Here is a 15,510-nt window from a genome sequence, read left to right as displayed (position 1 = left end):
GTGTGAAAAAAAAAAGTTGAATGAACATTGAAAAGATGAAGTAAACAGAACCTGTATCACATTGTACCTTCATGCATGCTTATGTACACATGAAATGCAAAAAAAAAAAAAAAAAAAAAATCTGCAGATCACTGCACAACTGAAATGACACCATCGCCCAACGAAAAAAAAAAAACAAGATTGGAGGACTATCCTTGCGTTTGCCAACCAACAGCGAGGGAGGCTCCGGCTCCTGGACTCGGGCCAATAGGAGGACGCGGAAGGCAGGCACTTCCCAAGCCTCTGCTCTCGCCTAGGAGATGGCGTAGCGTTACCGTTGTTTCGAGTGTCGCAAGGCTTCTGCCATTGCGCACCGTGGCAGAAGCCCTGAGACACGCGAACCAACCGTAACGCTGCGCCATCTTTTAGGCGAGAGCAGAGGCTTGGGAAGTGCCTGCCTTCCGCGTCCTCCTATTGGCCCGAATCCAGGAGGCGGAGCCTCCCTCGCTGTTGGTCAGCAAACACAAGGTTAGTCGATTGGAGAAATGAGTCAATCACAAGACTTTGCACGTCAGAAATGTAGAAAACAGTAAAAACAAATTGCAAGAACACTCAAATAGTTGCACAATATTGTTCCACGCACAGCGCTTCTTTGTTTGAGATCAGTTGCACGGCAACCAGAACACTTCTCCATTGCACCAAATCATGCTTTGCACTGTAGTTTTCACCTGAAGGTGCGTAGGTCCGCACGGTGACCCTTGAATAACTTACACGTGCCACAGAATGCGCAGCCGCGTCTACACACACGTCGTCACTGTCCACCGCCTCGAGGTGGTCTAGCACTCCGTCGTCGTAGAGCTCTTGGGGGTACCTTGATAAGGGTACTCGCATCTGCTGGACCAACATTGCTTTCGGAGGTGTTGCTGGGTGGGGCATCGGCACCTTGTGTCCGATTTTCAGGTGGCTCTCTTAGATGGGGTGGTATCACAGACTCTTTCACGTACACCATCTTAGTGTTTGTCACTTCACAGTCTATTTGCATTAAGGTTACGTGGTCCTTAGAATGGCCCACTGATTCTGCAATATCAAGACACCACGTGTATATCGTAGGTATGAGTCACTGAAGTGAGAAGCAATTTAGGCTACGTACCATTGAGCATCATAGCAGGCATCACGAGTGACATTTTAGGCCTGCTGGTACGATTCTGAGGTGCAGCAGAGAGGAGGAGGTGATCCTACAATGCACAATACACATGAGGCAGGGACCAAGCAAGCAGGCAGCACCAAGCAGGTGGAGACACAACAGTAAAAACAAGTTCTTGGGTAGGTGGCAGGGGTGTAGCAAGGGGGAGGGGCTTAGGGGGGGCTAGAGCCCCCACCAGAAATGTAGGCAACCTTGTATGTATGGTGCCATTTCTGCGCAGTGGGACAGGTTGATTCGCTGAAGCAGCCAAGACATGTGCGAACACCACCAGCTGACAATCACCATTTTGCCTCGTAAATACCAAAGCAAAGATACATGGACTTTGTTACCACTTCTGACCCCCCCTCCGAAAAAAGATTTCTGCCTTAGCCCCTTATAGGTTTTGTCAGTTTGTTGGCTACGTCCTAATTTGTAATTTCTTTCCCCCACAACTTTTCTTCTTTTTTTTAGGACAAACGAAAAGGGTCTCAAATCACTCTTGCAATGAAATACACATAAAAAATGCTTACCCCAGAGAAGGAGACGAAGTAGAAAGTATCATCCCTCCTGTCAATCGCCTGGTAGAACTCTTCATAATTACGATGTGACGCTTTGTAAAGCTGTAGGAAGTTTTGGCCCCTATGGGCATGCCTGAAAACAGCAACTGACGTGAGAAACACGTAATCGATGCATAGTACATAGGTAACGTTAGACAGCCCAAATAAAATGCTCTCAGAACTGCTTCAAGCTCACCAGTCTGTTGCATAGACAGTCCTGTATGCCCATGCCCAAAGCTTGGGCTTTAGTGACGATGGCTTTGCAGGCCTCGGTAACCTCACTTTTCGTTGCTGTTTCCGCCTCAAGCTTTCTGTTTCAACACGAAGAACAAACCCGCGGAGCTCTGTTTCGAGCCTAACAAGGGAACACAAATAACTGCAGTGGTTGCTCTTCTCATGAAAAACGTGCGCGGCAAAAACATACCTGCGAGACTCAGTTTGGTTAATGTAAGTTGGACATTTTGATGATGCATTTACATGAGGCCCGTGCAAGCCATCGAGGAACTCACTAGCTGAGGCAGCTAGGTCCGAGTCTGAAGGAATGTCAGGTCCATATGGGCTGTCATCTGACGGCATGTCTGACTGTGACCACAAAAGCGACCGTCCCATGCGGTGTTGTTGTAATGGTAACGCGACTCCTCCTGCAGCGTTTTGTCCTCCTCCTGACAGCATAACACTGCCATGGAAAGAAAGCAATGCACATCAGTGCTTGCAACGAAAATTCATTCAGTACAAGCAGATTTTATTCCGAAAATGTCCTCATCAGCAAGGAACGAGACTTTAATTCTCATTATAGGCCACAAAAAGGATAACTTGTGACCTTTCACAAAATGGAAACCGGACGCCTTCACGTCTGCGTGCTTGTTCTTTCAAATAAGGGGCTACACATTTCAATGCCTCTTTGTTTACTTTTATTTCCTTATTTCCATGTATGCCTTAGCTGTACGTCCACGCGGTGTAATGTGATATGTGCCACAGTTTCTCGGACCTTTCTATATTTTTCAGATAATTTCTGATCACATAGCAAACCTTCTACAGCACTTCTGAGATGCAGAGCAGTTGCACTGCATCAATATAAACTGTCAGCAGAAATTCTGTGGGCCTGTTAGAAATACACTACTGTGTCAGTTTCACTAGAATTGTTTCTTCATGCATATTGTAAAAATCTATCCCTGGTAGATTGACACAATTCGTTTATCACAAGACGTTCTCCAGCAAGGCTAAGTGGGACGAAATGAGTGAAGTACACACAAAACATGAGACAATACGTGTGGCAATACATGTAGAAATTGTTGCTTTCATGCAAGAAAAGAAAACACAGTGATCAAAACAGAAAATAGGTATACTGATGTATGATCATCCTTACAAGCACCACGAGCAAGAGATCCCTGTAAGATATCTGTGTTTTTGCAGTAGGCTATTTTCATAAGTGTTTTCAATCCTTCCTTTCTGTAACATTGATCAATGTTTCTAACAAGAAAAGTTCATTAGGCATAATATATTACTTTACCTTATGGGTGCTATATTGAGAGACAACATGAACACCACAGCCAAAAGAGCTGTTGTTTTCTTCAGCGCTCCGGATACAGGTACTTTTTTCTGTGCTAGGGACTGCAAGAAAAAATAGTGAGAAATATTAGAGAGAGGCACATGTAACAATGGAATGGAGCAAGAGTAATGTGAGTAGACGTCCCGCTTTTACTGCCGTTGTCGCACTGTCCCACTAGCCTAATTGTGGGATGGCGTTTTGCCACGCTTTTGGCTGCAGCAAACCCCGAATGGAAAAAAAGGTTAAGCTAAAATAGCAGGAGGGCTTTCAATTTTTGCTTGGCTTTCTACCAGCTCAAATCTTTCCACATTCAGACGTATCGGCTATCAAGCCATCCAAAATCCAATACCTCGTCTCCAAGCTAGCTTGCGCATGCTTTCCTCATCAAGCTACCTCGTTTGGAGCATGGCCTTGGTATAATAATCAATATAATGATCAATAATGATCAATCATTGCATCACTGGCAATAATGACTAAATTTAGCCGCAAGATTGGGCTGAGATTCTCTCTCCATATCTGCAAATATGAAGGCACACTAAACCGAATATGTTCTGGTCAGAATATATTTTATGCGCACTCCAGGCAGAACATCAAAATGCAAAAAATAAATAAACGAATAGAATAGAAGGTAAAAAAATAAATATATAAAATAAAAGCATTGGGTTTGGGCAAAATAAAGAGAGTTTGATTGGTTGACTGAGAGCAGCACCCTCCCTCACTACAGCTGTCCTGTCTTGGGGTTGCAGGAATGTGGCCACATTAAACAAGAGGCAACCGACTTGAAACATGCATCTTCTGAACTACCACTAAAACAAAAGTCGTATGTACAGTTCTCCAGGTTCTTATTTGTTTTCTATGTGTAGCACTTCAGTTTTTCACTTTAATTAAAGCTACATCAAACTAACTTCAGTTTAACTGGCAGTAGTTAGTGCGCACAAAAGGAGGTTATGTAGCAGAACAAGCATTCTTAACAAAAAAATGCCTTGCAGCAGCATGTTCCATGTAAACTGCCTTTTACTTTGTACAGAATGCAGTTGTTTTTTTTTTAACTTCTGACACCTTGGTCCAGTTGCATACTCAACATACTAACCTCTCCCTCAAGTTGAGCTACTCGATGCCTAAGTCGCATGTTTTCTTCTCTCAACCTAGAGTTCTGGTTGTTTAGGTCCCGAACTTGGAGTTCTAGTTTCTGTACATACTAAAGAAGAAGAAAAAAAAAACTTGGTTAGCCAAGAATTCATCACAGTCCACCGATTGCTAAAACTGTTTTTCAACATTGCCCAACTTACTTCTTTCCTCTTCCGTCTAGATAAGCAGGCAGACTCCCTGTTTTTTATCATCCTTTGTTGCCTTTTTAATGCTTTGTTCTGCAATGTAAACCATGTGACTTGGAAGAAAATGTTTGATTTTATGCGTCAAAGTAGTAAAATCTGCAGATTCCACAACTCACGTCAGCATGTTGAAACAGGGCGTTGGCACTACCCAAGAGGATCTTGTGAGCCTTAGGAGCGGTGATGGGTTCTGTCTTAATAGTTGCCTTTACTACAGGCACCCTAGCCCCCCTTATAACAGGAAGGGATGTAGCTGCGGGGACAACAGCAGGAGCGGGCTTTGGAGCCACGGGAGAGGTCTTGAGCGTGAGCACTCCTCTAGAAGTCAGCTGGGCAAACTCCTCAGCGGTGAGCATCAGCGTCTGTGTCCCTCCTTGTTACATGTGACATAAGTGAAACTGTTACACTACAAAGTGAGATGCTTAGTTACGAAGGCACTATAAGCAGGTCAGTAAAAGAAAAAGAACTGCCGAAAATCCCGGCAATGCTCTAGCACTGCAGGTATTCTTCATTTCCATTTACTTTCGCATCATTTACGTTACATTTATGTCCCCCAAGCACATTTCCTTGTCCCACAGGAATTCTAAAACTGGGTAGTGTGAGCATCTAAAGCCCCCTGCCAGGTTGCAGTTTCCCATTTCTACATACGATAAACAAATCAAAATAGCACAAAACCTGCATTTGTGCCCACTGATATCATGTAACAAGTTAATGTTTCCCACTACCAATGTCTACTATTACTGCATGAACAACATTTCACAAATGCATGTGTATTGACAGTACAGCGCAGATTCTGTACCACAATTATTTGCCGTTTATCGCCCCAAGATCCATGAAAATGAAAGACAAACAAGAGTATTTATAACTGTCAATACGCACCGGCATCCACAACCGTGCCCTGTGTGGTGCCAGTTCCACCGTTGACGACTGTAGACACCAATGGTGGGGTGAGCGATACTGGCGTGAAAGGCACTGCACTTGATGTGACCATTTCGTGCGGCTCTGTTGTCACGGTAACAGTGACCGCTGGACTGTCTAGGAAGTGGTGGGGAGGTGTGCTGAAGCCAGCCTCGTTTGGAGGCGTGTCCGGTGGTGTCTCAGGTACTGACCCCTCACCACCAGACGCCGCTCCGTCATTAGCATATGCTTGTTCGACTGTGCTTACCTGCAATGCGTAAGACGTGAAGAACGACAGCACGTTAGATGCGATTATATTTGTACCCACAGCGTACCCACGATGTGTAAAGGAAGATTGCGTAATGCATAAAACATGATGCTAGTGCAGAACACTTGATTTCCCCAGAAGCAAAGGAGACAGGGGCGACCCCCTTTCTCGAAAGTATGCCTTCTGTGATATCCCGAAATTGTGCATTCTGGTGGGGGAAATGGGGGTGAAATCCTCATCCCCTGTGTAAAGTCCCCATAGAACCCCTCCCAAAATATTTTTCTGGTTATGCCACTGAAAGGGGACTACGAATGCTGTGATGGTTTTTGCAACTTAATCACCCGTTATTATCACTTACACCTCAACAAAAATTTGAAAAATTTTGAGAGTGATTTCTCACTTGTAGCAATGAATTCCTAGGAGAACAGTAATGCACATGGAACCCAACAAGAAAAGCAAAACTTATCAACACTTTGATTACTGGGCTAAGCTGTTACACAGCCTGTAATAATAATATGTGATTGCGTGAGCAAATGCTTGTGCATGAGTTCATAAAGGTGAATAACACATTTAAAAAATGGCTGCAGTGTTGATGAATGTACCTCAGATCCAGACACAGCATAGCACGCTATCAATGCAATCAAAGGCCCTAAGTAGTCTACATGTGGGCTATCGGTTATCACTGGGGGTCAGCCTTGAGGAGCCCAAGACAAATGCTATCAGAGATAGAGAGACTATTTTGATAAACCTATTTGTTCAGTTGCGATGTACATGTTAGGTTACCTTTATGTTTGTGCAAATATGTGTCATGATTTTCAGGAAGGTGATGCATATCAATACTCCAACAGCGATTGCTGTTCCAATTAATTCCTTTGAACATTACAAATGGGCTCAGAGGTGTCTAAACAATTTTCTACAAGAAAAATTATACAGATTTCTCATTTCACAGAGAGTGGGACACCATACATACGTCATTTAGAAATAAATCAGGATCAGGAAAACTGCAAGACGACTGCGTGGAAGAGCCTGGAGAGGATGGCTCCATCTTGATATTGATGTCGTCTACATCTGGCAGGCTCATAGAGTCTGGCAGGCTCATAGAGTCTGGCAGACTGATTGAGTCCAACGGCAGGTGCTTGTCAAAGAAGCTCAGGCTGTCGGTCGGACTCAAGTCCTGCACAGTGTTAAGCTGAGCACTGAATAGATGTTCATCAGCAGTAGAAAGTAAAGAACTCGAAACATTGCTTACCTGTAGGAGGGCTTCATATATGCCATCCTCGCTCAGCTCTTTAAATACTGTAAAAGGTAGAACACACTTGCAGGTTATAGAAGGAACACATTTTGAGGAAAGATCAAAACACGGTATCCAGTATCCGTAGAGCTGGATTTTTCTAACTGTGTAAAACAACAACAACAACAAGTATTGGGAGATGATGGATGGGGAGTTTCATTGCCAGGGGCAATAGCCTGCCCCATTGTTGCTGGTGATGTGGGGAATGAAATACTGAGCCCCTTCACAATAAAGATCGAAGTCCTATGGTGTCCAAAAAGGTCAAAAGAGCTTTGAGGGCAGAGCATTGGTGGGCTAGATTTGGCCAGGAACCAAGCAATTTTGAGAGAGAGTCCAGCTGAGTGAGAGACCCAGAGCTGAGAGAGGCATCAGTATGCATGGCTGTTTGCTGCGATAACAACAAAACCTTTTCAGGGTCCCATTAGGTTCTTTGTGTTATATAATTCCTTAACACTGGTGTGACTCTGCCTATTCACAAGCTCTTGCTTTTCTACTGCAGCCTACAAATTGACCTCTGTACATAATACGGATGAAGGGTAGCTAAATTTATTTTCTATAAATTTCTAAATATCTTTTCTATTGCAACCTACAAACTGACCTCAGCACATAACAGGGATAGCGGAAAGGAAGAAACCCCAAGTAAGAAGCACACAATGAACAACAGCTTCTTTGTCGTTTATTTGCATATCACCTTTGCTCTTAGTACGAAAGGCCATATTCTGTTTACTAGAACCTCAGGTGGCAGTTTTTTATACGCAAGCATTGCACATGCTGTTGAAGCAGCAAGTACCTTATCATGTGTTCTATACAGCAAACAAGGGTTTCACAGATGAGAGAGTAGTAGATGTAAGTACCATAAATGAGAAAATATGTACACATGACGCAAATTAATAAGTACAGCAACACACACTGTAGGCAAATCAATACTACTAGTAACATAAGCTACAACACTGCTGTGTGTGATACCAATGTGTGTTTCTGCAGGGGGAAACACCTGTGCTTATAGTCGAAATATGGCAGTTGTCAAAAAAAAAAAAGAAAAAAGAAACAGACAGCAGCAGAATTTGAGGTGGCTCTCAAAGCGCCACCAGAGAGAACAACCCGAGACCGGGAGATGGGTTTTTAAGGGGTCTGTCGAGTTTGAGAATGTGCTGCGTTATGCCTTTGCACTCCCTGTCTTGGGCTTCTCTTCATTTGTGCTACATAAATATTCTTCTAAAATTTGGGCATTTTGGCTGCTCTCTCTCATTTGGAGAACAAGACATGCTGCGTTCATAGGGTGTCAGCACACTGAAGTGCACATGCAAATGTTACGCTGGCATTACGTGCAGAATGCTCATCCACGATGGCTGCCAGGATGCAGTGGATACAATGTCTGGTACGGCTCACTTTGGCCTCCATGCTGACTCAGATTTCCTATTTCCTTCTATTGTAGGTACGCACGATGACAACAAGCACAGCCTTCAGTTATGGCTGTTGCAACACTTTGCAGTTGAAATACTGTTGAAATGTAAAAGTTCTTCAGGTAGAGTAGCTATAACTGTACTATACATCAGCCATAATGCAATATGCAATAGTTATCTGTCTTTCAGCAGAGCAGTGTGATAGAGATATGAAGAAAAACTTTTAGAACAAGAGCAACTTTTAGAACCATCCCATCCCATCCCATCCCATCCCATGAGGAAAGATTATAGCTCAAAATGCCTCTGCATTTATCAAATGAATGACCGGCATAGCAGTGTGTCCGAACCCATAACCACATTTCCAATAAGAGAAATTCAATGTGCACCCCCTTTTCATTGTCTGCCTGTAAGACAGAAGAGAATAGGTGCCACAAAAAATGTAAGCTAGAGGGCAAATTAATTTTCTTTGTTACGTGGATTCAAGTGATCCTGTTCCTTGTGTGTTACTGGTTAAGTTACTGACCAGTGGATATGTGTGGCACACACGCTGATTGTCGAACAAAGCGTTGACGTGTAATATCCATATCACAGAGAGTCGTGAGTCAAGTATTATTAGGATCGCGCGCGCCTGTTCAGGAATGCTCTAATTTTCCTAAACGTATTAGGTTCGGTGTTTGATCGTGCGGATTGCATAGGTTAAAAAATATATGCTGCAATGAACGTATGTTCATGCGGGTGCAAAGCACCAAACATTGCAGTATGTATAGAAAGAGGAAGTTCCCTCTTGGACCGAGTATGTTTTTACTAAGCATATCTCTCGGCAAAAATGTCGTAAGGTCCAGCAAACTGAGGAACATCGCGGAATTCAGGAAGCACTGCCTGTTTCTCGCGCTAAAAATAGAATAGCAACGCGGCGATTGTCTACTAGGTATCGTAGCAACGTGGAAACATGCCGGCATGACATGAATTTTCATGAGTGCCTGTATCACCCATCGCCTCAGCATTTTCATGGTTCCACACTGTAAGATGCACAACCATTCGGTTACTCAATGCTGAGGCACCGGTTAACCGTACCTAGTGGAGGTACGGTGATCACTGGACCTGTAAACAATGGGTGTGACTTACTGAAATTGTAGTCCTCCTGCGAGAACATGTTGTCAGCTCGGAAGTTCGGGTCACCGTCCTGCAACACTTCCATGGTTTAGGTGATCCACAATGCACAGCTGCACGACAGTCACAAGCAAGCTGTGTTAAAATGCGAGATTACAGCTTGATAAACCATAGCGAGCAACGTATCCAACGCCGAGATCTCATCGCCACAGTCACATCATGGACGCTTCCACCAGTTCGGAAAAGAAAAGAGGGCGCTCTTGCGGCAGGATGAAATTTCGCTTGGACAGCTGTGAATGTGGGGGCTTTGTGGCGCAACCGAAAAAATGTTATTTGCGCGATTTTTCGGCTCTGATCATTGATTGGGTACATTGCACTGACACCTCGCGCGTCTTTTGCGAATGTGGCAACATGATTTGGAAACATGTGCGCCTGCGGAGGAGTAGGCCAAGTGGAGAAGGAAGAAGTTCAGTGACTTTCGCCTTCCGCCACTCATTGGACTTTCGCCGCGTCGTGCGCTAGTTCCGAACAAGAGAACAAGTGCGAGTATTTTGCTGTGTTTCTGCTTTGTGAGCTTCTAAGATCTACCACCGAAAGGTGCTATACTGTTGTTGTTATTTATAGTTCCTTATTTTTACATAGAAAATATATGTATCTAATTAATTTTAAAAAATCATTTACGGGAGCAACAAGAGAAACTTGCGCACGTTACGTGTGCCCTAGCACATGAAACAAATTCGCTGCCACAAAATCTCACGAATTCTCAGGGCGCCAAAAGTTCAAGCTAGTTGCGTGTTTGACCTAGTGAGAGGAGCGAGATTGCCCTACCCCATTTTATAAAAAAACGGTGTCTCACCTGTTTGTGCTGCAGAGAAGTTCAAATGCCTATATTACTGTACAAGCAACATATATTGTATAACCAAAGAATTGCGGGACTAAAGTATTGCGATTACGGCACAGTTCTTGAAGTGTGAATTCTTACTCTGGAATTTCGCAAAATTTAATTTAATTCGGCACGAGTGTTGGCTTTCTTCCTTGTTAAAGTGTTCGAATATTCCAGCAAACAGATCATAAGGTTGGACAATTATAAAAAGCTTCTATGGTGCATTCCTTGTTAGTGGTGCATTCAGGTATACAGCTAGCCAGTGCGTCTCTATTGATTTCCGTCGACAGTGCTGCATCTTGTCTTGGAACACAATTTATTTATTGCCGCGTTTTTATCGATTTCTGTAAGCCAAGTGATGGTGGTGCAACAAAAAAAAAAAGGGGGACGTGGTAATCTAGGTACATGCAAGAGTTCGTTGTTGACCCATCGTCAACAGCTTATCCAGTTCGTTGTGGATATGAAAGTGACTATTTTCGTTAAATATAGCAGAGAAAAATTGATGAGTATGTCGTGTTGTCCAGTGCGTAACGTATCGAAAAACAATTTTGTGATGTCTCGTGCTGCTTTTAATATACCGATTACCGTTGGGCGACCATCCATAATTTAGGAGGCTTCCAGCCGCTCAGAGGAATGATCCTTTTTATTCCAATCGAAGTTCCCAGCAATTCCTACCGATCGGCATCAACAAGCAGATGTTCGCCACCTGTAAGCTATTTTTGTCAGGCATTCTACAAACGTCAAAGACATGTTTACTTGCAACAAAACGTATGGCTGCTTTCTTTTTCTTGCGTGGTCGTGTCTTTCATGATCTTGACTGAAAGCTCAGACTCCAAAAATAGCCTCGAAACTAGACTAACTTTCTATTTTGTCCAGGAAGTGGTCAAAACAGTGCTTTGAAAAGTGCAAACACGATGGCGGGCTCATGTTTCGTTATGTCTACATTTGAAAAAAAAAGTAAATAAATAAACGCGCGGTAGTTCAAAGCTACGTCTCCATTACGCTGACGGCATAGTATGAATAATGGAACATAACAACAAATTATGCAACGCGATAGAGGTATAAGGCCGAAAAAAATGAAAAGCGAATAGTTATACGGACATACAGCGTATAGCCAGAAAAATATATCGGGAGGGGTTCTATGGGGATTTACGTGGGAGAGAAGGATTTCCCCCGTTTCCCTTTCCCAAATACACTACCAAAGGTACAATTTCGGAAAGGGGGTTGAACATCCAGACACCCCCCTGGCTACGCCAGTGCTCACGTGACATGTGTGTGCAGATCTTCGTATGAAGCAGCACCAACTTTGTTTTATGCCCTCTCTTCTGCTGTTTTTGAGCCTACGAGTGCAGCTTCTCAACTATTCGGATTATTCGGTTTGGAAGAGACATCGATACGATTCGAATATAACTTTTCATGCTAGGTTCGGAATTCGAACCGAATACACAATTATTCGCTCAGGTATTCATAGAGTCCGAATATTCGCAGTGTCCTATATATAGGTAGAGGTACACCGCGCCATTGTTACGACACACTTTTCGATATACACAACTGCATCTGTTTTATTCGCAGTTCATCACGGACATGACGATGACTTTTAACAGCAATGCAGACAACGAAGGCACATAAATATGAGGTAGGTTTGACTTGCAGGATGTGACACGAAAGAGAGAGACGAACAATAGACGATTTTAAAAAGATGCGCGCGCCACCAAGCGTGTGGCGCAAAGCAGCACGGGAACTTTGCGGGACACTGCTCCGTCGTTTGCTTCGGATATGGTTTATCCCGGCTGACGCTGATGCTGCGCACACCGGGAATGATGTTGTTCTTCTTCTACCTCCGCCTGTGGCCGTATCGTAATGCTTGAAGGCTCTCTAAGTTCCCATGAGCCCTTGCGCACCACAGGTGGCGCTTTCTTTTCTAGAAAGGTGTATTCACTCATTATTCGCTAAACTTCCGACGTGTGCTCACTGCGCATGTTCAGATGAGACCACGACAAACGAGTGACTTTTACTCGGGATAGAGTCTCGCAACCATTTCTATCCCCCCACCTAAACATTATGGCACTTTCGCCGTATTTCACGGTTGGACATTTGACTTCACGTTCGCCACTCTTATAAGCGTTGCGGTGCAGGTTCTTGGATATCACTCGAGAAACCAAAACAAGCGAAGCAGTTGCGAGAAGAAGAATAACGCTTCCCACGGCGAAGAACACTGTGGACAGCGGGCTTGCTGGTTCCGAGCTTCGGTCTCGCGCTTCTGACTGTCCCGAGTCTGCAACCAGGAACCCGTGGATATTTGTCCCGTTAAAGCTGGTGGAAATTGATCGACGTCTTCGCCGAAGCATTGAATGTGAGGTTCTCAGTGGCGCGACGCTGTAGAGAACCTGGAGGTACCATTTGGTTCCAGGAGCGACCTGAGGAGCAATCAATCAGTGAATGTACCAGAATACACGACTTCAGAAAATCCCAGAGAGCTTAGCGCCGCTTTGAACTCTGGGAACTTGCTGACAACAAAGGAGGAGAAGGTCTCCAAGCCGTTTCGGTTCCTTCTCTCTAGGTTGATTGTCCGCGAGCAGTCAATGTCAGCGAAAACGAAACGTGAAAGACGTATCATCCCACTAAATTCTCAGGATGCAACGCGTACGCAAGGAGGACTGGTACTTTCTGAACTCGTCTATTCGTTTTGACTAACTATATTTTTTCATGTCCTAGCTTATCCTCCACTAAAAGAGCATTCTCCGAATTATTATTTAACCGCGTTCTGCGCAGGCCACGTGCTCGCGCGTTACAGTTAGGTCTGACGGCGGCCGTACATTCCCAAAGACGCCAATGTGTTAGTTAATATGTACCGTTGTCGTTTATTATTTTCATTATTTCATTCCGGGATCAAAAGGCAACTTACCAGATACAGTGGATCTACATTCATGGAAAACCCATCCATGCCCGATGATTCTCCAAAGTTTTGCGTTCCGATATCACCTGCAAACTTCGCGTCGAATTTTACACCTCGGACGGACTCTTGGACACTTTCTGTGTTGAAACGGTCCTAGAAAGGATAAACGCGCATTATAAGACAGGAGCGCTTGCGCGGAATAAAATAGGTCCACGCAGTTCGGAGTTACATACAATTGACAGAGAAACACGTTGTGCACACACCAAAATTAAAAACCTGTGCTGGAGATTTGGTCCAGGTTGGACACACCCATACGTGGGGCCCTTGCCAAACACTTCCCCCGAGGGGTCGTAAGTTGGTGTGAATCCAAACTTTCCAGCGCACAGAAAAACTTGGTCGATGTGGATAGCAGCGATGGGGTCTTCTGACGGGTCCCACGTCACTCTTCCGTATAATACTTCTCCTATGAACGGCCAACAGAAAGGAGGTGCCGATTAATTCAGTTATAAGTGAGCGGCATTAAAGTGCCACTACAGACTAAAAAAATAGTCATTTTATTTCGCATTATAAATCCACCTCGCTCGAAGATTTAGTACGCAAAGCACACGTAATACTGTCGGTGAATATCACGCGCTTCCATGCATTTTCGAAAGATCCGCAAGACTTAGTTTCGGATTCTCAAAGAATAGGTGACGTCACCGAAAGCTCTGCCTTCTGTCTCTTAGTAACAGACGACAACAATAGAGCTCTCCCAGCAACAGACACGCGCGCATTAGAGCGCGCATCTCCACCCCACGTTGGGAGACTGGCGCAGCTGCGGTGAGGAGACGAAAATCAACCTTCGAGCAGCAATGTTGCCAGACGCGCGGCAGATTGGGGGCCCCGTGACGTCATACTTCTCAAAAATACAAATTGATTTTATGATGCTTCGGCGTCGTTTGGAGGAACAATATTTTGGAAGAATACATTGTGAGACACGTGCATTACAATGGTATAAATGTGATAATAAAGTGGTAATGGTAAATTCGGTAGGATTCTGATGGCACGAGATTTAGTCCGTGGTGGTTCTTTACGTTGTGTTTGAAGCGTTCCGGAATCACCTTTAAAGAAGACATTGCGTTCGTCATCTTGTGATTCAATGTCATAGTCAAAGCCTTTAGGGGCAAACAGGAAGTTATCCAGATTGCTGAAGAGCTGGAAACGCGTATCCATGCTGTATGCTTGAGGCACAGGAGGTCTCGATTGGGAAAGTGTCACAGGAACTGCGAATCTGAAAGGCAAGATTTAAATGAAGGAAAGCGAGCATACAGAAAGCGCAACGTGTGCTTTTGCGTGCACCTGCCGAAAATTCAGAGTTTCAGAGGAATTGCGTTCCCTTTGCCTGTCTTGAAGATGTCCTCAAAATCAAAGCTGCAGTAAATCTCTTACCGTATTGGTTGATGAGGTACGCAAGTTTCTTCCACTATGGGGGAGTACTCTCGAACAGCATCGACGACGCACGGTACCAGAAAAAGCGTGTAGTTTCCTTTGTAGTCCTAGGAAGCTTACGTGGCATCAAAGAGCACGAAGAAGACATATCATTGAGCCTAACCTTCACACTGTAGCTAGAGGTAGCCCTCCAAAGCTGCGTCGGACAGTCGAAGGTACGTTCGCTCCACATTAAATTCAGTCTGAAAGTCAGATGCTGTCCTTCAGGTACTCCGACATGACTAGATACACCTGGTAGCGAACGATGACCTATCACAAAGCAACCTGCAAGCATACGAACCCTGCATGGCAAACTCAAACTTAACCTTAGGGGCTTAACCACTAGCTTACCGTGAAAGTTTGCTTTAGAAACGATATGCATCGTAAGGCTTCCATCTTGACTCAACGTAAAGCGTTTAACAAAGACATGCCCGCCTGGCGCAGCCTCTGTTTGGAGACTCTGCGCCCAGTGCACGCTGCTGTAGGAGAAGGATATCTCTAGCTGAGATCGATGTTCTTCGAATCTCCATTGACCAGGTCCTTGAGGAGTGATTTTCGTTACGTAGAACGGCACATGCACCGTCAGGAACTTCCGGGTTGTCTTTTTTTCCTGGCAAGACACAATGCATCAACGCGGGGGGCATATTGGCTTGTGCTCTAAGGTCGTCAAGAGACACTCGTTACTGATAGAAAAAT

General features: G+C 44.4%; 2 protein-coding genes and 1 long non-coding RNA gene across 7 annotated transcripts in view; 1 reads left to right on the top strand and 2 right to left on the bottom strand.

Annotated features, from left to right (window-relative positions):
• The window catches only part of LOC135368636 (uncharacterized), a 15,420-nt gene extending 1,919 nt beyond the window's left edge, over positions 1-13,501 (top strand). Inside the window, exons 2-4 of the long non-coding RNA XR_010414836.1 lie at positions 4,817-4,947; positions 12,024-12,087; positions 12,587-13,501. This is a non-coding gene — a long non-coding RNA (uncharacterized LOC135368636). The remainder of the gene's footprint in view (positions 1-4,816; positions 4,948-12,023; positions 12,088-12,586) is intronic.
• Positions 446-9,818, bottom strand: LOC135368625 (cyclic AMP-dependent transcription factor ATF-6 alpha-like). Its single transcript, XM_064602029.1, has 13 exons — positions 9,584-9,818; positions 7,014-7,060; positions 6,735-6,938; positions 5,479-5,764; positions 4,719-4,972; positions 4,558-4,635; positions 4,359-4,466; positions 3,230-3,330; positions 2,144-2,395; positions 1,916-2,074; positions 1,693-1,813; positions 1,130-1,214; positions 446-1,056 (listed from the first exon to the last, which is right to left on the bottom strand). Exons 1-13 carry the CDS (start codon positions 9,654-9,656, stop codon positions 791-793), a joined length of 2,034 nt encoding a protein of 677 aa, XP_064458099.1. The 5' UTR covers positions 9,657-9,818; the 3' UTR covers positions 446-790.
• LOC135368622 (extracellular matrix organizing protein FRAS1-like) overlaps positions 11,996-15,510 on the bottom strand; it is a 17,384-nt gene continuing 13,869 nt past the window's right edge. For 4 of the 5 annotated variants that reach the window (XM_064602023.1, XM_064602024.1, XM_064602027.1 and 1 more), the window contains 6 exons: positions 14,939-15,424; positions 14,776-14,882; positions 14,448-14,617; positions 13,611-13,810; positions 13,357-13,500; positions 11,996-12,868 (listed from right to left, as the gene is read on the bottom strand). In XM_064602023.1, the coding sequence (XP_064458093.1) occupies positions 12,401-12,868; positions 13,357-13,500; positions 13,611-13,810; positions 14,448-14,617; positions 14,776-14,882; positions 14,939-15,424 (1,575 nt within the window). In that variant the 3' untranslated portion in view covers positions 11,996-12,400. The remainder of the gene's footprint in view (positions 12,869-13,356; positions 13,501-13,610; positions 13,811-14,447; positions 14,618-14,775; positions 14,883-14,938; positions 15,425-15,510) is intronic. The other variant, XM_064602026.1, reaches the window with a different exon arrangement.

This window comes from Ornithodoros turicata, chromosome 9 (assembly GCF_037126465.1).
Source record: "Ornithodoros turicata isolate Travis chromosome 9, ASM3712646v1, whole genome shotgun sequence".
NCBI classification, from domain to species: Eukaryota; Metazoa; Arthropoda; class Arachnida; order Ixodida; family Argasidae; genus Ornithodoros; species Ornithodoros turicata.
The sequence above is the reverse complement of the archived record's forward strand: the minus strand, read 5'-3'. Positions and strand labels throughout refer to the sequence as shown.